At 54.9% G+C, this 20,625-nt stretch overlaps 2 protein-coding genes and 1 long non-coding RNA gene across 3 annotated transcripts in view; 1 reads left to right on the plus strand and 2 right to left on the minus strand.

Moving 5' to 3' along the window:
• Nucleotides 1–14,891: 14,891 nt before the first annotated feature.
• LOC131591358 (uncharacterized) lies at nt 14,892–15,436 on the minus strand. The gene is made up of 3 exons (XR_009280346.1): nt 15,336–15,436; nt 15,216–15,235; nt 14,892–15,071 (listed from the first exon to the last, which is right to left on the minus strand). It is a non-coding gene; the product is annotated as an uncharacterized LOC131591358 (long non-coding RNA).
• A 1,311-nt stretch (nt 15,437–16,747) lies between these two features.
• LOC131591351 (SH3 and multiple ankyrin repeat domains protein 3-like) overlaps nt 16,748–20,625 on the minus strand; it is a 161,916-nt gene continuing 158,038 nt past the window's right edge. Inside the window, 1 exon segment of the mRNA XM_058861926.1 lies at nt 16,748–17,340. Coding sequence (XP_058717909.1) covers nt 17,280–17,340 — 61 coding nt within the window. The 3' untranslated portion in view covers nt 16,748–17,279.
• Nucleotides 17,479–19,205, plus strand: LOC131591353 (uncharacterized). The gene is made up of 4 exons (XM_058861929.1): nt 17,479–18,204; nt 18,303–18,521; nt 18,557–18,587; nt 19,081–19,205. Exons 1-4 carry the CDS (start codon nt 17,479–17,481, stop codon nt 19,203–19,205), a joined length of 1,101 nt encoding a protein of 366 aa, XP_058717912.1.

Raw genomic sequence — 20,625 nt, forward strand, 5'->3', positions numbered from 1 at the left:
GAATTGGGGTGGGATTTTGGGGAGGAACTCCTGGAATTCAGAGATTCCCAGGGAAGCCCCTGGATCCCAAAATTCCTTTGGATCCAATGCCAGGCTGGGAGAGCTGGGAATGGAGGGAATTCCCTGGGAAAGGGGAGATGGGGGTGGGATTTTGGGAATTGGGAATTCCCGGCTGGAATGGAATTCCCAGAGCAGCTGTGGATGCCCCTGGATCCCGGGAATGTCCAAGGAAAGGCTGGAGAAATCCTGGGATGGTGGGATTGGAATGGGATGGGATTGAAGGTCCCTGGATCCCATCCCAAACCATTCTGGGATTTGGGAGGCTCTGAATCCATCCCGAGGGATTTTTCTGGAAGTTGGGGCTGGGAAAGGGAAGGGAGACCCTTCCTGCAGTGCTGAGATTCCCAGGGAAACCCCTGGATCCCAAAATTCCTTCCTGGAGCGGAGCCGGGGCAGGGCTGGAGAGAGGGAATGGAGGGAATTCCCTGGGAAAGGGGAGATGGGGGTGGGATGTTGGGAATTGGGAATTGGGAATTGCTGGCTGGGCTGGAATTCCCAGAGCAGCTGGGGCTGCCCCTGGATCCCGGGAATGTCCGAGGAAAAGCTTGGAGCACCTGGAATGGTGGGAATTGTCCCTGGATGGGTTTTGAGGTCCCATCCCATCCCATCCCATCCCATCCCATCCCATCCTCAGAACCATCCCATAAAATCCCGGCATCCCCGTGCCTCAGTTTCCCTGCCACTCCCCGGCTCTGCCCCCCCCATCTCAGCTCCCTCCTGGAAAACCGGGACACTCTGGAATGCTGCTGGGATCCACCGCCGCCTCCAATTCCCCGGGTTTGGGAATGTCGATGATCTCCCAGGATCCCATAAATCCATAATTCCCGAAGGGATGAGCTGGATGTGCCCGAAGATCCGCAGGATGAGCCACATTCCCAACAATTCCCGTTCTTGAGCCACATTCCCAAAAATTTCTGTTCTTGGGGCATTTTCCCGAAAATTCCCATTTTTTTGGAGCCACATTCCTGAAAATTCCTGGTTTTGAGCCACGTTCCAAATAATTCCCATTTTTTTTTGAGGCACGTTCCCGACAATTCCAGTTTTTTAGCCATGTTCCTGATAATTCCCTGTTTTTGAGCCACATTCCAGATAACTCCCATTTTTTTGAGACACATTCCCAATAATTCCAGTTTTTGAGCCATGTTCCTGATAATTCCAGTTTTTTTGGGGCCACATTCCCGATAATTCCCATTTTTGAGCCACATTCCTGATAATTCCTATTTTTGAGTCACATTCCTGATAATTTCCATTTTTTTGAGCCACATTCCCGATAATTCCCGTTTTTGAGCCACATTCCCAATAATTCTCATTTTTGAGCCATGTTCCTGATAATTCCCATTTTTTTGGAGCCACATTCCCAATAATTCCCATTTTTTTTGAGCCACATTCCCGATAATTCCGGTTTTTGAGCCACATTCCTGATAATTCCCATTTTTTTGGAGCCACATTCCTGATAATTCCCATTTTTTTGAGCCACATTCCCAATAATTCTCATTTTTGAGCCATGTTCCTGATAATTCCCATTTTTTTGGAGCCACATTCCTGATAATTCCTATTTTTTTTGAGCCACATTCCCAATAATTCTCATTTTTGAGCCATGTTCCTGATAATTCCCATTTTTTTGGAGCCACATTCCTGATAATTCCCATTTTTTTGAGCCACATTCCCAATAATTCTCATTTTTGAGCCATGTTCCTGATAATTCCCATTTTTTTGGAGCCACATTCCTGATAATTCCTATTTTTTTTGAGCCACATTCCCAATAATTCTCATTTTTGAGCCACATTCCTGATAATTCCCATTTTTTTGGAGCCACATTCCTGATAATTCCTATTTTTTTTGAGCCACATTCCCGATAATTCCCATTTTTTTGGAGCCACATTCATGAAAATTCCCTTTTTTTTTGAGCCACATTCCCAATAACTCCCATTTTTTTTGATCCACATTCCTGATAATTCCCATTTTTGAGCCACATTCCCAATAATTCCTATTTTTTTTTGAGCCATATTCTGGATAATTCCCATTTTTTTGAGCCACATTCCCGACAATTCCCGTTTTTCTCCTCCCCTGGCACAGAGAGAAGGAACCACCCTCGGAAAGCGGGCAGGGAAAAGCCGGATTTCCCTGCGGAACGGGACACGGGATGGGAATTGCGGGGGCGTGGCTGTGTCCCACCTGGATCTGGGAATCCGGGAAATTCCGGATCTGCCGGAAAACCCCGCTGGGAGCAGCTGGGAAGGACCAACCATGGAAAATCCAAAGGATCCGGGTGTTTCTCCCAAGCCTACGGACGTGCGGAGGCGGCCGGATTCCCGTTTGGAAAATCCGATCCCATCCCGGCTCCTTCCTCTCCATCCAGGAATCTCCGGATCCCGGCCGATTCCTTCGGGAGGATCCCAATTTTTGGGGCTCTCAGGGAGCTTTTCCAGGCTTTAGGAACGCCTTGGGATCACGGGATTTTCCTCGAGGTGATCCCCAATCCCGTTCCCGCTCCCGGGGGATTTTCCGGACCATTCCAAGGGGCGCCGTTCCCACTGCTCCGGGATTCTCCGGGAGCTGGGATGGGGCAGCTCCTCCAGGGGGTTCCGACCCCATCGATCCCACCTGGGGCAGCTCCCGAGCCCGGATCGCTCCTGGGATCGATGGGATCGCTCCTGGATCATTCCTGGATTATTGGGATCGCTCCTGGGATTGCTGGGATCGCTCCTGGGATCACTGGGATCACTCCTGGATTATTTGGATTACTCCTGGGATTGCTGGAATCGCTCCTGGGATTGCCCCTGGGATCATTGGGATCACTCCTGGATTATTGGGATCGCTCCTGGGATCATTGGAATCACTCCTGGGATCACTGGGATCACTCCTGGGATCACTGGGATCGCTCCTGGATTATTTGGATTGCTCCTAGAATCGCTGGGATCACTCCTGGGATCACTGGGATCATTTGGATCACTTCTGGATTATTGGGATCGCTCCTGGGATCACTGGGGTCACTCCTGGGATCACTGGGATCGCTGGGATCACTCCTGCATTATTGGGATCACTCCTGGGATTGCTGGAATCACTCCTGGGATCACTGGGATCACTCCTGGGATCACTGGGATCGCTCCTGGGATCGCTGGGATCACTCCTGGGATCACTGGGATCACTCCTGGATTATTTGGATTGCTCCTGGAATCGCTGGAATCACTCCTGTGATCACTCCTGGATTATTTGGATCGCTCCTGGGATTGCTGGAATTGCTCCTGGGATTGCTCCTGGATTATTGGGATCGCTCCTGCATTATTTGGATCGCTCCTGGATTATTGGGATCATTCCTGGATTATTTGGAACACTCCTGGGATCGCTGGGATCATTGGGATCACTTCTGGATTATTGGGATCGCTCCTGGGATCACTCCTGGGATCGCTCCTGCATTACTGGGATCACTCCTGGATTATTTGGATCACTCCTGGGATCGCTGGAATCACTCCTGCGATCATTGGGATCACTCCTGGGATCACTGGGATTGCTCCTGGATTATTTGGATTGCTCCTGGATTATTGGGATCACTCCTGGATTATTGGGATCGCTCCTGGGATCACTGGGATCGCTCCTGGATCATTGGGATCATTCCTGGGATCACTGGGATCACTCCTGGGATCGCTCCTGGATTATTTGGATCATTCTTGGGATCACTGGGATCGCTCCTGGGATTGCTGGGATCGCTCCTGGATTATTGGGATCATTCCTGGGGTCACTGGGATCGTTCCTGGTATTGTTTGGATCATTCCTGGGATCTCTGGGATCATTTCTGGGATCTCTGTGATTGCTCCTGGTATTTTTTGGATCATTCCTGGGATCGTTTGGATCGTTCCCTGTTCCTTGCCAACGCTCCCGTGCTGCTGTTCCATGGTGGCCCAGAAATCCTTGGAATTGTCTCCCGCAATTCCCATCGCAGCTTCCAAAGGAGCCCTTTCTCCCCCACCTTGGACCTTCTCCCAACCTTCCCATGGATCTTCTTCCAATCTTCTCCCAAACTTCCCATGGATCTTCTTCCAATCTTCCCATGGATCTTCTCGATCTTCCCATGGATCTTTCATCCAACCTTCCCACGGATCTTCCCGATCTTCCCATGGATCTTCCCGATCTTCCCATGGATCTTCTCGATCTTCCCATGGATCTTTCATCCAACCTTCCCACGGATCTTCCCGATCTTCCCATTGATCTTCCTGATCTTCCCATGGATCTTCCCAATCCTCCCACAGATTTTTCATCCAAACTTCCCATGGATCTTCTTCCAATCTTCTCCCAAACTTCCCATGGATCTTCTTCCAATCTTTTCCCGATCTTCCCACAGATCTTCCCGATCTTCCCATGGATCTTCCCAACCTTCCCACAGATCTTTCATCCAAACTTCCCATGGATCTTCCCGATCTTCCCATGGATCTTCCCAATCCTCCCACAGATCTTTCATCCAAACTTCCCATGGATCTTCTTCCAATCTTTTCCCGATCTTCCCATGGATCTTCCCGATCTTCCCATGGATTTTTCATCCAAACTTCCCATGGATCTTCCTCCAATCTTCTCCCAAACTTCCCATGGATCTTCCTGATCTTCCCATGGATCTTCCTGATCTTCCCATAGATCTTCCTCCAATCTTCTCCCAAACTTCCCATGGATCTTCTTCCAATCTTTTCCCGATCTTCCCATGGATCTTCCCAACCTTCCCACGGATCTTTCATCCAACCTTCCCATGGATCTTCCCGATCTTCCCATGGATCTTCCCAATCCTCCCACAGATCTTTCATCCAAACTTCCCATGGATCTTCCTCCAATCTTCTCCCAAACTTCCCATGGATCTTCTTCCAATCTTTTCCCGATCTTCCCATGGATCTTCCCAATCTTCCCATGGATCTTCTTGATCTTCCCATGGATCTTTCATCCAACCTTCCCACGGATCTTCCCGATCTTCCCATGGATCTTCCTGATCTTCCCATGGATCTTCCCGATCTTCCCATGGATCTTTCATCCAACCTTCCCATGGATCTTCCCGATCTTCCCATGGACATTTTCCTGAACTTCTGATGGATCTTCCCCTGACCTTCCACGGATCTTTTCCACTTTTTTCCCAACTTTCCAACGGTGCTTTTCCCAACCTTCCCAAGGAGCTTCCTCGGAATCTTCCTTCCAATGGAGCCGATGGATCTTCCGTCCTTTCTGTGGATCTTTCACCAGTGCTGACCCCAAATGTAACCTTAACCCTGATCCTAATCCTGATCCCAACCGTGATCCTAATCCCGATCCTAATCCTGATCCCAACACTGATCCTGACCCTGATCCCAACCCTAACCCTAATCCTGATCCTAATCCTGATCCCAAACATAACCCTAACCCTGATCCTGATCCTAATCCTGATCCCAAACATAACCCTAACCCTGATCCTGATCCTGACCCCGATCCTCATCCCAACCCTGATCTCGATCCTGACCCTGATCCTAAACCTGACCCCAATCCTGATCCTAATTCAGAGGTGATCCTGATCCTGACCCTGATCTGGATCCCGATCCCAACCTTAACTCTGATCCTGACCTCAATCCCAACCCTGATCCTGATCCTCATCCTCATCCTAACCCTGATCTGGATCCTGATCCCAATCCTAACCTTGATCCAGGCTCTGATCCCAATCCTAACTCTGATCCTGACCCCAATCCCAGCCCTGATCCTGATCCTGACCCTGATCTGGATCCCGATCCCAATCCTAACTCTGATCCTGACCCCAATCCCAGCCCTGATCCTGATCCTGACCCTGATCTGGATCCTGATCCTGACCCTGATCTGGATCCTGATCCCAATCCTAACCTTGATCCAGGCTCTGATCCCAATCCTAACTCTGATCCTGACCCCAATCCCAGCCCTGATCCTGATCCTGACCCTGATCCGGATCCCGATCCCAATCCTACCTCTGATCCTGACCCCAATCTTGACCCTGATCCTGATCCTGATCCTGACCCTGATCTGGATCCCGATCCCAATCCTAACTCTGATCCTGACCCCAATCTTGACCCTGATCTTGATCCTGATCCTCACCCTAACCCTGCCCCTGGTTTTCCTGGGAATTGGACAGGGATACTGGGAACTGGACATGGATACTGGGAGCTGGACATGGATACTGGGAGCTGGACATGGATACTGGGAACTGGGCAGGGATACTGGGAGCTGGACATGTATACTGGGAACTGGGCAGGGATACTGGGAACTGGAAATGGATACTGGGAGCTGGATACAGATACTGGGAACTGGACAGGGATACTGGGAACTGGATAAAGATACTGGGAACTGGGCAGGGATACTGGGAACTGGGCAGGGATACTGGGAAATGGACAGGAATACTGGGAACTGGACAGGGATACTGGGAACTGGACATGGATACTGGGAACTGGACAGGGATACTGGGAACTGGACAGGGATACTGGGAGCTGGGCAGGGATACTGGGAACTGGACAGGAATACTGGGAACTGGACAGGGATACTGGGAACTGGACATGGATACTGGGAACTGGACAGGGATACTGGGAACTGGGCAGGGATACTGGGAACTGGACAGGGATACTGGGAACTGGACAGGGATACTGGGAGCTGGGCAGGGATACTGGGAACTGGGCAGGAATACTGGGAACTGGACAGTGATACTGGGAACTGGACAGTGATACTGGGAACTGGGCAGGGATACTGGGAACTGGACAGGGATACTGCGAACTGGACACAGGGATACTGGGGGCTGGACAGGGATACTGGGAACTGGGCAGGGATACTGGGAACTGGGCAGGGATACTGGGAACTGGGCAGGGATACTGGGGGCTGGACAGGGATACTGGGAACTGGGCAGGGATACTGGGAGCTGGGCAGGGATACTGGGAGCTGGATACAGATACTGGGAACTGGGCAGGGATACTGGGAACTGGGCAGGGATACTGGGAACTGGATACAGATACTGGGAACTGGGCAGGGATACTGGGAACTGGGCAGGGATACTGGGAACTGGACAGGGATACTGCGAACTGGACACAGGGATACTGGGGGCTGGACAGGGATACTGGGAACTGGGCAGGGATACTGGGAACTGGACACGGATAGTGGGAGCTGGACACGGATACTGGGAACTGGACATGGATACTGGGAACTGGGCACGGATACTGGGAACTGGGCAGGGATACTGGGAGCTGGATACAGATACTGGGAACTGGGCAGGGATACTGGGAACTGGACACAGATACTGGGAACTGGGCAGGGATACTGGGAACTGGACATGGATACTGGGAACTGGACAGGGATACTGGGAGCTGGACAGGGATACTGGGAACTGGGCAGGGATACTGGGAACTGGGCAGGGATACTGGGAGCTGGATACAGATACTGGGAACTGGACATGGATACTGGGAACTGGGCAGGGATACTGGGAGCTGGGCAGGGATACTGGGAGCTGGATACAGATACTGGGAACTGGATACAGATACTGGGAACTGGGCAGGGATACTGGGCCAGGATCAAACACTGTCCGAAGTTTTCCTGCTCCCGGTCACTCCGGGGGTTGGGACATGGCCATGGCAAAGGATCCGGGATCAGGTGTGGGAGCAGGAGACAGAATTCCTGCTGTCCTGAACCCGGCAGCTGTGATAGGAGCCTTGGGATGAAGCTCGGGATGAGCCCTGGGATGAACCTTGGGAAGAACCTCAGGAGGAACCTCAGAATGAACCTCGGGATGAAGCTCAGGATGAGCCCTGGGAGGATCCCTGGGAGGAACCTTGGGATGAGCCCTGGGATGAACCTTGGGAAGAACCTCAGGAGGAACCTTGGGATGAACCTCAGGACAAACCTTGGGAGGAACCTTGGAAGGAACCTCAGAATGAACCTTGGGATGAGCCCTGGGATGAGCCCTGGGAGGAGCCCTGGGAGGAGCCCTGGGAGGAGCCCTGGGAGGAACCTTGGGATGAGCTCTGGGAGGAACCTCAGGAGGAACCTTGGGATGAGCTCTGGGAAGAACCTTGGGAGGAACCTCAGGACAAACCTTGGGAGGAACCTCGGGATGAACCTCAGAATAAACCTCGGGATGAGCCCTGGGAGGAACCTCGGGATGAACCTTGGGATGAAGCTCGGGATGAGCCCTGGGAGGATCCCTGGGAGGAACCTGGGGATGAACCTCAGGATGAATCTCGCATGAACCTCGGGATGAGCCCTGGGAAGAACCTTGGGAGGAACCTCAGGACAAACCTTGGGAGGAACCTTGGGAGGAACCTCAGGAGGAACCTCGGGCTGAGCCCTGGGAGGAACCTTGGGATGAACCTCAGAATAAACCTTGGGATGAGCCCTGGGAGGAATCTCAGGATGAACCTCGGGATGAACCTCGGATGAACCTCGGGATGAGCCCTGGGAAGAACCTTGGGATGAACCTCAGAATGAACCTTGGGATGAGCCCTGGGAAGAACCTTGGGAGGAACCTCAGGACAAACCTTGGGATGAAGCTCAGGATGAGCCCTGGGATGAGCCCTGGGATGAACCCTGGGAGGAACCTTGGGAGGAGCCTTGGGATGAACCTTGGGATGAACCTCGGGATGAGCCTTGGGATAAACCCCGGGCAGAACCTCGGGATGAGCCCGGGATAACTCCCAGAACGATCCATCGGATGATCCAAGAGCCCCTGGTGCCAACACAGGGGACGGACACCCCCCGGTGTCCCCCAAATATCCCAAATTTCCGTGACACCGGTGCCGGCACCGAGGGAACAAATCCACGGCTGGATCCGATGGGATCAGCCCCTCACGGCCTCCGGAACGACCCCGCTCCGGGTGTTCCCGGAAAGTTCCGGAGCAGGCCGGAGGCTTCCGAGCATCCCACCCGGGAGCAGAGCAAATCCCTGGGAACGCAGCCCCCGGCATTCCCGGAGCGTCGGGATCCGGCTCCGCTCTCCCGGGATGGGGCCGCGGCCTCGGGAATTCAGCGCTTGGCAGAAAAGGACAAGGAAAACAAAAACCAAAATCACCCCCAGGAAGGGCTCCGGGAGCTGGGACACGGATGGAGCCGGAGCTCCGCACACGGAACAACGGGACACGAGGACGGGACACGGGGACAACACGGAGGAAGCACAACCAGGAGCACAGAGCCGGCCATGCACGCTGGGAAATTCCCAGGGGGAATTCTCCGGCCCCCTCCCAATCCCATGGATTCCCTCCCCACCCACCCAATCCCATGGATTCCCAGGGATTCCCATGGATTCCCCCACCCAATCCCATGGATTCCCATGGATTCCCAGGGATTCCCCCACCCAATCCCACGGATTGCTCCTTCCACTCCAAGGGAGCTGGAGCGGGAACAGCTTTTCCAGGGATCCTTCCGGCTCGGGAAGGGATTCCAGAAGCTCTGGAAGCCGCTGGGATATCCTGGAATCGCTGCTGGGAGAAGAGGGGGGGAATTCCCGGATCCCGATTTTCCTGGGGGATCGGGATGCAGCAGGATCCCGGCAGCTCCCACCTCTGGCTCGTGGAATTTTTGCTCCGGAGGGGGAGCTGGGACCCCTCCCCAACCCTGGGGAATCGCGGATGGATCCTGGAGCATCCATGGCCGCATCCGTGGTTTACGGGGATCGGGAATGGGGATGCTCCGCCCCCCAATCCCAATGTCCTTCCCAGGGTCTTCTCTGATCTTTCCTGGAGTCTCTTCCACCATTCCCGGGGTCCTTCCCACGTTTCCTGGGATCCTTTCCCACTTCCTGGTGTCTCTCCCACCCTTCCTGGGATCTTTTCCCACTTCCTGGGATCCCTTCCCACTTTCCTGGGATCTTTCCTGGGATCCTTTCCCACTTCCTGGGATCCTTTTCCACTTCCTGGTGTCTCTCCCATCTTTCCTTGGGTGTCTCCCACCCTTCCTGGGATCTTTCCTGGGAACCTTTCCCACCTTTCTTGGGATCATTTTCCACTTCCTGGGATCCTTTCCCACTTCCTTGGGTGGCTCCCACCCTTCCTGGGGTCTTTTCCACCTTCCTTGGAATCTCTCCCACCTTTCCTGGGATCCTTTCCCACTTATTGGGATCCCTTCCCACTTCCTGGTGTCTCTCCCACTCTTCCTTGGGTGTCTCTCATCCTTCCTGAGATCTTTCCTGGGATCCTTTCCCACTTTTCCTGGGATCCTTTCCCACTTCCTGGTGTCTCTCCCACTCTTCCTGGGATCTTTCCTGGGATCCTTTCCCACTTCCTGAGACCCTTTCCCACTTCCTGGGATCCTTTTCCACTTCCTTGGGTGTCTCCCACCCTTCCTGGGGTCTTTTCCACCTTCCTTGGAATCTCTCCCACCTTTCCTGGGATCCTCTCCCACTTCCTGGTGTCTCTCCCACTCTTCCTTGGGTGCCTCCCACCCTTCCCGAGATCTTTCCTGGGATCCTTTCCCACTTTTCCTGGGATCCTTTTCCACTTCCCGGTGTCTCTCCCACTCTTCCTGGGATCTTTCCTGGGATCCTTTCCCACTTCCTGAGACTCTTTCCCACTTCCTGAGACCCTTTCCCACTTCTTGGGATCCTTTTCCACTTCCTGCTGTCTCTCCCACTCTTCCTTGGGTGTCTCCCACCTTTCCTGGGATCCTTTCCCACTTCCTGGGATCCTGTCCCACTTCCTGGGATCTTTTTCCACTTCCTGGTGTCTCTCCCACCCTTCCTGGGATCTTTCCTGGGATCCTTTTCCACTTCCCGGTGTCTCTCCCACCCTTCCTGGGATCTTTCCTGGGATCTGTCCCACCTTTCCCAGGATCTTCTCCCACTCCCTGGGATCCTTTCCCACCTTTCCTGGGATCCTCTCCCACCCTTCCTGGGATCTTTCCTGGGATCCTTTCCCACCTTTCCTGGAATCCTTCCCCACTTCCTGGGATCCTTTCCCACCTTTCCTGGGATCCTTTCCCACCTTTCCTGAGATCCTCTCCCACTTCCTGCTGTCTCTCCCACCTTTCCTGGGATCTTCCCTGGGATCCTTCCCCACCTTTCCTGGGATCCTTTCCCACTTCCCAGTGTCTCTCCCACCCTTCCCAGACCTCTCCGAGGTCTCACTCCCCAACCCCCCGGGATTCCCGAGGGGAATTTCCTCAGCAGGAACACCAGCGGGAAGAGCCACCACAGCACAGGGAGGAGGAGGAGGAGGAGGAGGAGGACAGGGCCATGCTCCCGAGGGACATCCCGGAGCCGGGAGGGGCGAGGAATGGGAACATTCCCGGTGGGATGGAGCTATGGAATGGGAACGTGCTCACTTACACAACTCGCCCACCCTCCGGAGGCCAGAGGCGGATCTAGGACAGAGCAGCGGGACATGCACATGGAAGCAGGAAAAGAGGCAATGAGAGAAATGTTAGCTCCGGTCCGGGAAGCGCCACACGGAAAAAGAAGCCACCGGACGTCGATCCCGAGGGATTCGCGGCCGGGAGAACCGCGGGAATCCGGCCTGGGGTTGTCCCGGTTGTTCCCTGAGTGGAGAGCCCCAGTTGGGTTTGAAATTCCAGGGGATGGGAATTGGGGGGTGAGAGGGGGGGAAAAATTGGGACGGTTCCCGTGGGATGGGGGAGGGCGTGGCCGGCCGGGAATGGGGCGGTTGGAATTGCATGGATTCAGCCAAAGCCTGGAGGGTGGGACAGCGACAGAGCTGCTGGGAAAAGAGGGAAGGGAGGGATTTGGGAAAGGTTTTTGGGAAGGAGGGGAATTTGAGAAAGGAGCAGGGATTTGGGAAAGGAGGAGGGATTTGGGAAAGGAGCAGGGAAATGGGAAAGGAGCAGGGATTTGGGAAAGGAGCAGGGATTTGGGAAAGAGGAATTTGGGAAAGGAGCAGGGAAATGGGAATTGCAGGGAGGTAGGAAGGGGAAGGATTTGGGAAGGAACAGGGAATTGGGACAGAGAGGGATTTGGGAAGGAGCAGGGAATTGGGAAAGGAGGAGGGAAATGGGAAAGGAGCAGGGATTTGGGAAAGAGGAATTTGGGAAAGGAGCAGGGAAATGGGAATTGCAGGGAGGTAGGAAGGGGAAGGATTTGGGAAGGAACAGGGAATTGGGACAGAGAGGAATTTGGGAAGGAGCAGGGAATTGGGAAAGGAGGAGGGAAATGGGAAAGGAGCAGGAATTTGGGAAAGAGGAATTTGGGAAAGGAGCGGGGATTTGGGAAAGAGGAATTTGGGAAAGGAGCAGGGAAATGGGAATTGCGGGGATGTAGGAAGGGGAAGGAATTTGGGAAAGAGCAGGGATTTGGGAAAGGCGGGGATTTGGGAAAGGAGCAGGGATTTGGGAAAGAGGAATTTGGGAAGGAGCAGGGAATTGGGAAAGGTGGGGATTTGGAAAAGGTGGAGGGATTTGGGAAAGGCGAGGATTTGGGAAAGAGAGGAATTTGGGAAAGGAGCAGGGAAATGGGAATTGCAGGGAGGTAGGAAGGGGAAAGATTTGGGGAGGAACAAGGATTTGGGAAAGGCGAGGATTTGGGAAAGAAGCAGGAATTTGGGAAAGAGGAATTTGGGAAAGGAGCAGGGAATTGGGAAAGGAGCAGGGAAATGGGAATTGCAGGGATGTAGGAAGGGGAAGGATTTGGGGAGGAACAAGGATTTGGGAAAGGAGCAGGGAATTGGGAAAAGCGGGGATTTGGGAAAGGCAGGGACATCGGAAAGAGGGATTTGGGAAAGGAGCAGGGATTTGGGAAAGGAAGGAAACAACAAATGCATGAGAAAAATGCCCCACAGCCAAAACAACACCGAGAAGCCGACACAAAATTCCCAAGTTTTTTTCCATGTCCCCCCGGGGCTGGTGACAGTGACGGTGCCATCGGCCACCCCCAAAGGCCACGGGATGTTCCCGGGGATTCGGTGCTTCCCAGAGGGAATTACCTGCGGAATTTCCCCCGGATCCCTCCCGGCTGCGCTGTCGGGAAGGAGGGAAGGGCCTCATCCCGCCTGGATAAGGACCAGGAGCTCCCAGGTTTGGAATGGCGGCTCCCAACGTCCCCAAAACCCCGGGATTATTCCCAATTTTATCCCTTCCTGCAGCGGAGATGCCGGAGCTGTGCCGGGGACACCTCGGGAATGCCAAAAGTTGGGAGAGGAGTCTGGGAACATTTGGGGAGGTGGATTTGGGAATTTTTGGGAAGGATTTCCCAAGGGAACCCTGCTGGAGCAGGGATGGAGACCCAAGGGGATTTTTCCGGCTGGGATTTTTCTGGGGCGGTTTTGGGATTGGGATTTATCCACGAGCTCTGCCCTGGGATAATCCAGAGCATTCCTGGTGTCCGGGAAGCTCCGGCAGGGAGCTCTGGCAGGGTCAGGGATGTCGTAACTAAAATTCCCTTTTTCCCTCCTCTGATCCTGGCAGGAAGAGGGAATTCAGGGCTGGAATCCGTAGGAAAATTCCCGATTCCTCCAGCGTTTCCCCTGGGCCTTCCCAAGCCAATCTCCTCCCGTGAGGGGTCCTGAGGAACACCCGGAGCTCCCTCCTTCCCTGAACTCCACCTGGAACGGATCCCTCTGGATTTCTCCAAGGAAAAACCCTTTCCCGGCCGATTTCCAAGGAAAAGGTGACAAATCCCTGTTTGACGGGAACATCCCCAGCCGGGAACGCTTTTCCCTCTTGGAGGCTCCTTCAGGAGCTGGAGCTCATCCCACGGAGCTCCAGCCAGCCCTCGCTGCTCTTCCCAAATTCCCCGGGAATCCCGAGTCCCGTTTCCTTGGGATGAGTGCGATGGGGTGGGATGGGAGAAGCCAGCGGAGCGGTGACGCGCGGACACGGGGACACCGGGACAGGACACGTGCTGGGACCCTGTCTCCTTGTAGGCATCAAACCCTTCCCGCATCCCGCGGGATCATCTGGGATCCAGGGCTGGGATCGACCTCCCCAGAATTCCCGGTTTTCCACGGCTCAACCTCCCTGAGCTCTCCCAAGGCCCTGCTGGGGGGAAAAGTCCCTGGGATGTCCTTTGAGGAGCTGGGAAAATCCCATGGAAAGCCAGAGGAGATCCCACTCTGCCTGGGACCTCTGGAGAAGCCTCTTCCCATGGGAAGTGGAATCCATGGAGCCCTGCGGGGGGCAGGGTGGAGAAGGCCGGGGTTGTAGCCGTCGGCAGCGTGGCCGCCTCCATCCCCATCTTGGAACCTCATTCCTCATCCTGGAGCCTCATTCCTGATCCTGGAACCTCATTCCTGATCCTGGAACCTCCATCCCAATCCTGGAACCTCATTTCTGATCCTGGAGCCTCATTCCTGATCCTGGAACCTCCATCCCAATCCTGGAACCTCATTCCTGATCCTGGAACCTCCATCCCAATCCTGACACCTCCATCCCCATCTTGGAACCTCATTCCTGGTCCTGGAACCTCATTCCTGGTCCTGGAACCTCATTCCTGGTCCTGGAACCTCCATCCCGATCCTGGAACCTCCATCCTCATCCTGAACCTCCATCCCCATCCTGGAACCTCATTCCTGGTCCTGGAACCTCATTCCTGGTCCTGGAACCTCATTCCTGGTCCTGGAACCTCCATCCCGATCCTGGAACCTCCATCCTGATCCTGAACCTCCATCCCAATCCTGGAACCTCCATCCCAATCCTGGAACCTCCATCCTGATCCTGAACCTCCATCCTGATCCTGGAACCTCATTCCTGGTCCTGGAACCTCATTCCTGATCCTGGAACCTCATTCCCAATCCTGACACCTCCATCCCGATCCTGGAACCTCATTCCTGATTCTGGAGCCTCCATCCCAATTCTGGAACCTCCATCTTGATCCTGCAACCTCATTCCTGGTCCTGGAACCTCCACCCCGATCCTGGAACCTCCATCCTGATCCTGGAACTTCATTCCTGATCCTGGAACCTCATTCCTGGTCCTGGAACCTCATTCCTGATCCTGGAACCTCCTTCCCAATCCTGACACCTCCATCCCGATCCTGGAACCTCATTCCTGATCCTGGAACCTCATTCCCAATCCTGGAACCTCCATCCCAATCCCGGTCACCTCATTCCCAATCCTGGAATCTCCATCCCAATCCTGGAACCTCCATCCCAATCCTGGTCATTTCCTTGCCAAATTTGGCCACCTCCTCCTCTGTCCTGGTCACTCCTTCCCAATCCTCGTCTACTCCTTCCTAAACTTGCCTTCCTCCATTCCAATCCTGGAACCTCCATCCCAACCCTGACACCTCCATCCCAATCCTGGAACCTCATTCCTGATCCTGGAACCTCCATCCCAATCCTGGAACCTCCATCCCGATCCTGGAACCTCCATCTGGATCCTGGAACCTCATTCCCAATCCTGGTCTGGTCACTCCTTCCCAATCCTCGTCACCTCCTCCCTAAACTTGGCCACCTCCATCCCAATCCTGGAATCTCCATCCTGATCCTGGCACCTCATTCCCAATCCTGGCCACCTCCTCTCCCAAAGTGGCCACCTCATCCCCGTCCCTCTGTTCCCACCCTCCCTTGCTCTGCGATCCCAATCCCCCTTCCCTCCCCAATTCCCAATTCCCTCGGTTCTCATCCCAAATCCCTGCTTCCCGAGGGAATTTCCCCGGGAAAGCCCCCAAGCCTACAAGGAAACAGGGGGTGTTTTTCCAAGCTTTTGCTGGGATGTGACGCCACTTCCGGGACACGGAATTCATTTAGGATCGGAGAAAAAGAGGCAGCTTTACCCTAAAAGGAACTCAAACCCCAAAAGGGCTCAAGTTTCTTCTCCTTCTCCCTCAGATCTGCGGGAATACAAAGGAATTCATGGAATTGCAGAGCAGCACCGGAATCGCTCCCTTTGGAAGCTCGACTTCCGCTTCCCGGGAGCCTTTTGGGGTTAAAGAGAAACAAAGGAACAAGCAAAGACACAAAAAAAACCCTTGGAAAAACTTCCCTCGGATCCAGAGCTCCAAACCGGGATATTTAGGATGTCCCCAGGAGCCGGAACCCCTTGGAAAAACTCCCCCGAGTCCAGACCTGGAGCCCCAAACCGGGACATTTGGAATGTTCCTGGAAGTTCTGAGGAGCCAGAACCCCTTGGAAAAGCTTCCCTGAGCTCAGATCCGCAGCCCCAAACCATCGGGATGCTCCTGGGAATCCCTGGGAACCCTTGGAAAAGCTTCCCTGAGCTCGGATCCGCAGCCCCAAACCATCGGGACGTTCCTGGGAACCCTTGGAAAAGCTCCGGAGCCCCCAAACCCCGGAACTCTCCCGGAAGCTGCCTCGGAGATTGATCAATGCCAAGGAAAACTCTTGGAAAAGCTGGAAATCCCTGGCTGGGATTTAACCGGAAAAAACCCTTGGGATGGGCAAAACTCCCGGAGTTCTGGGCTTGGAGCCTCCTTCTAAATTCCAGAGGAAAAGACAAAGGGATTGAATACCTGGGAATGACCCGGGCAAATCCTGGGCCCTCCACATCCCAAATTCCTGGGAATTAAACCGCGATCGGACCGTTCCAATGGGCTTGAAAAGACAAAGCAGCTGGGGCAGGGTTTTTTTGGGATGTTCGGGAACGCTCCCGGTGATTCCCAGAGGTTGGGAAGATGGATCCAATCGGGATTGTGGATGGGAGGCCAATCCCGGGCACGGGACTGAGGGAATGTGGCGGGAAATTCGTGGGAATGTCGCTCGGAGGCGGCTCCGGGAGCGGAAGGCGGATCCCAAAATCCTGGGAATGGCCGTGGGAATGAGACACACACACGTCACGGTCACCGTCAGCTTTATTGGGGACACGGATGTCACACCCGCGACGCGCTCGGCCTCGCGCGTGGCTCCCGGCACATCCCGCGGCTCGGCGGCCTTTCCCAGGATCCCGGATTTTCCCAGGATCCCGCCGCCGCCGCTCCTCCAGGAATCCCCGTCAGGAATTCCAGCCGGGGCAGGGTGGGCTCTGCTCCCAGGGAATGAGAGGGAATCACCCGGAGGTGAAGCTGGATTCTGGGAAAATTCCTTCCCGAAAAGCTGAGGAAGAGTGGGAAGGGGACGCCCCATTCCCGGCGGGATGAAAAGCCGCGCGGACGGGGACACGGGGCAGCGCTGGGAACAGTTGGACTCGGTGGGACCAGAGGGGTTTTCCAACCTCGAAAATTCCAGGGATTTGGGTGAAACACGAGGAAGCCGCTCCTGGGCGCGGCCACCGAGGGCCACCGCGGATGAAGGGAATTGTCCCCCTTGGCATTGTCACCATCCCGGTGTCCCTGGGATCGCCACCGGCCCGAACCGGGACCTGACGTTCCCAGCTCAGAATTCCTTGGGCTCTTTCCCAGTCCCTCGGCTCAAAGGTCCTTCCGTGGACGCCCGGCTTGGGAGGAGACAGAGCCCGGAGTTAGAGCTACGGAAAAAGCCGTGGATCGGCGCTTCCCGGCCTTCCCACGGAGGATTCCCACAGGGAGCGTTGAATTCCCTGAGCTCGCATGGAATTGCTGGGAATTCAGGATGAATGTGGGGAGGGAGGGATTCCGGGATGATTCCCGAATGGCAGCTGATCCTCCAATCCCACGGATCCGGAAACGCTGGAAGGGCTGGGAGGGATCAGGAACATCAGTGTTCCCATCCCTGTGGGACTCTGGGACACCTCAGTGTCCCCATTCCCAGATTCCAGGACACCTCAGTGTCCCCATTCCCAGATTCTGGGACACCTCAGTGTCCCCATTCCCAGATTCTGGGACACCTCAGTGTCCCCATTCCTAGATTCCGGGACACCTCAGGGTCCCCATTCCCAGATTCCAGGACACCTCAGGGTCCCCGTTCCCAGATTCCAGGACACCTCAGTGTCCCCATTCCCAGATTCTGGGACATCTCAGTGTCCCCATTCCCAGATTCCAGGACACCTCAGTGTCCCCATTCCCAGATTCCAGGACACCTCAGTGTCCCCATTCCCAGATTCTGGGACACCTCAGGGTCCCCATTCCCAGATTCTGGGACACCTCAGGGTTCCCATTCCCAGATTCCAGGACACCTCAGGGTCCCCATTCCCAGATTCCAGGACACCTCAGTGTCCCCATTCCCAGATTCCAGGACACCTCGGTGTCCCCTCTGGGGACTCTGGGTCACCTCCTCATCCCCATCCCTGCAGAATTCCAGGACCCCTCAATGTTCCCATTTGGAATTCCAGGTCACCTCCCTGTCCCCATCCCTGCAGAATTCCAGGGTCCCATCCCTGTGGGTCTCCAGGACCCCTCAGTGTCCCCATTCCCAGATTCCAGGACCCCTCAGTGTCCCCATTTGGAATTCCAGGTCACCTCAGTGTCCCCATCCCTGCAGAATTCCAGGACACTTCAATGTCCCCATTTGGAATTCCAGGACAGCTCCTTGTCCCCATCCCTGCGGAATTCCAGGGTCCCATCCCTGCAGAATTCCAGGACACCTCAATGTTCCCATTTGGAATTCCAGGTCACCTCCTTGTCCCCATCCCTGCGGAATTCCAGGGTCCCATCCCTGCAGAATTCCAGGACACCTCAATGTTCCCATTTGGAATTCCAGGTCACCTCCTTGTCCCCATCCCTGCAGAATTCCAGGACACCTCAATGTCCCCATTTGGAATTCCAGGTCACCTCCCTGTCCCCATCCCTGCAGAATTCCAGGGTCCCACCCCTGCAGAATTCCAGGACACCTCAATGTCCCCGTCTGGAATTCCAGATCACCTTCTTGTCCCCATCCCTGCAGAATTCCAGGACACTTCAATGTCCCCATTTGGAATTCCAGGTCACCTCAGTGTCCCCACCCCTGCAGAATTCCAGGATGACTCAATGTCCCCATTTGGAATTCCAGGTCACCTCAGTGTCCCCATCCCTGCAGAATTCCAGGGTCTCATCCCTGCAGAATTCCAGGACACCTCAATGTCCCTATTTGGAATTCCAGGTCACCTCAGTGTCCCCACCCCTGCAGAATTCCAGGGTCCCATCCCTGTGGGACTCCAGGACACCTCAGGGTCCCCATTCCCAGATTCCAGGACACCTCAGTGTCCCCTTTGGGGACTCTGGGTCACCTCCTCATCCCCATCCCTGCGGAATTCCAGGGTCCCATCCTTTCAGAATTCCAGGACACCTCAATGTCCCCATTTGGAATTCCAGGACACCTCAATGTCCCCATTTGGAATTCCAGGTCACCTCCCTGTCCCCATCCCTGTGGGACTCCAGGCCACCTCCGGCTCCCGGCAGCTCCTGAGGGACATTCAGCTGACGCTTCCCTTCTCTGGACAATTCCAGAGCCTGGAAAACGCATCCCAAACTGGGTCACTCCCTCTTACCTAACCCTGCTCCCGTTATTCCCTGAATTCACAGCAATTCCATAAAAAACCCAGGAGAACTCGGACACTGCGGGAGAGCCGCCACCGTCATTAAAAATTCCGTTCACCGCCGACTTCCCGGGAAGCGTTTCGAGCGTTCGACATCCCAAAATTCGGGAGATGAAAGGCTGTGACATTCCCAAAAAGGGGAAAAAACCGGGAATGTGGGACTCTGTGGGATGGCTGGAAGGGCCGGATTCCGGCAGGATGTGCGGGAAAACAGGAAAATAGGGAAAACGGGGGCTGGATGAGGAGGGCACGGAGCCCGGAGAATTGCAGGGATTGCAGGAAGAGAGGATGGAGAAGGGATGATCCTTAAAATCGGTGGAATTGCTCCGGGGGAAAAGCGGGAGATCGGATGGACACGGATGGGGACGTGGAAAGGGACGTTCCGATGTCACCGGGAGCCCGGAGGATTCCCAGCCAGGATTCCCAGGGTGGGATCCTGGCAGGGCTCGTAAAAGCCCGGAATTCCCAAATTTCCGGGCACCGATTCCAGAGGATTCCCGAAAACCCTCGGCTCGGGATGAGGGAGGGGACCTCGGGTGACACCCGGCCCCGCAGGGAATGACACCCCCGGATCCGCTCCCAGTATTCCCAGTTTGGATCTGCTGGGATGGACCCCGGGATGCTCCAGGACATTTTGTCCCCAAGGCCACCGCCTGAAATGTCACCGCCAGGCGCGGGGAGCAGCCGTGGCCGGGATGGTTTGGTTGGAAAAGCTTTTCCCATGGGAAAAGCTGCCCCGGATCCGGAGATCCCGGCACCTCGTGGAGCCCCGGCAGCCACGGGTGACACCGGGTGACACCGGGTGACACCGGGTGACACCGGCTCATGGCGGCCTCTGAAAGGGCAGCACAAGACTCGGAATTTGGGGTCGCTTCCTGCTGGGATTTGACATTCCCAAGGTTTTTAAGGATTTGGAAGGTTTGGGATGGTTTTAGGGTCGGGTGGGTGTGGCAGAACCAGGGTGGGGTTGGTGCCACCACGTCCGGTGTGGGAGGGGCCACCTCTGTCACCCCCTGAGTGGGACAACACCTGGAGATCCTCAGAAATGGAAAAATCCCGGAAAATCCCATCCCAGGGGCTTGGCCCGGAGTGAACACGGAGGGGGTGACACAGGACTCGATATTGTCACCATGGCGTTGTCATTGTCACCATGGTGTTGTCATTGTCACCACAGCATTGTCATTGTCACAACATCATCATTGTCACCACAGCATCGTCATTGTCACTACGGCATTGTCACCACGGCGTTGTCACCATGGCATCGTCATTGTCACTATGGCACTGTCATTG

The sequence above is a fragment of the Poecile atricapillus genome, chromosome W (assembly GCF_030490865.1).
Source record: "Poecile atricapillus isolate bPoeAtr1 chromosome W, bPoeAtr1.hap1, whole genome shotgun sequence".
In the NCBI taxonomy this organism is placed as follows: domain Eukaryota; kingdom Metazoa; phylum Chordata; class Aves; order Passeriformes; family Paridae; genus Poecile; species Poecile atricapillus.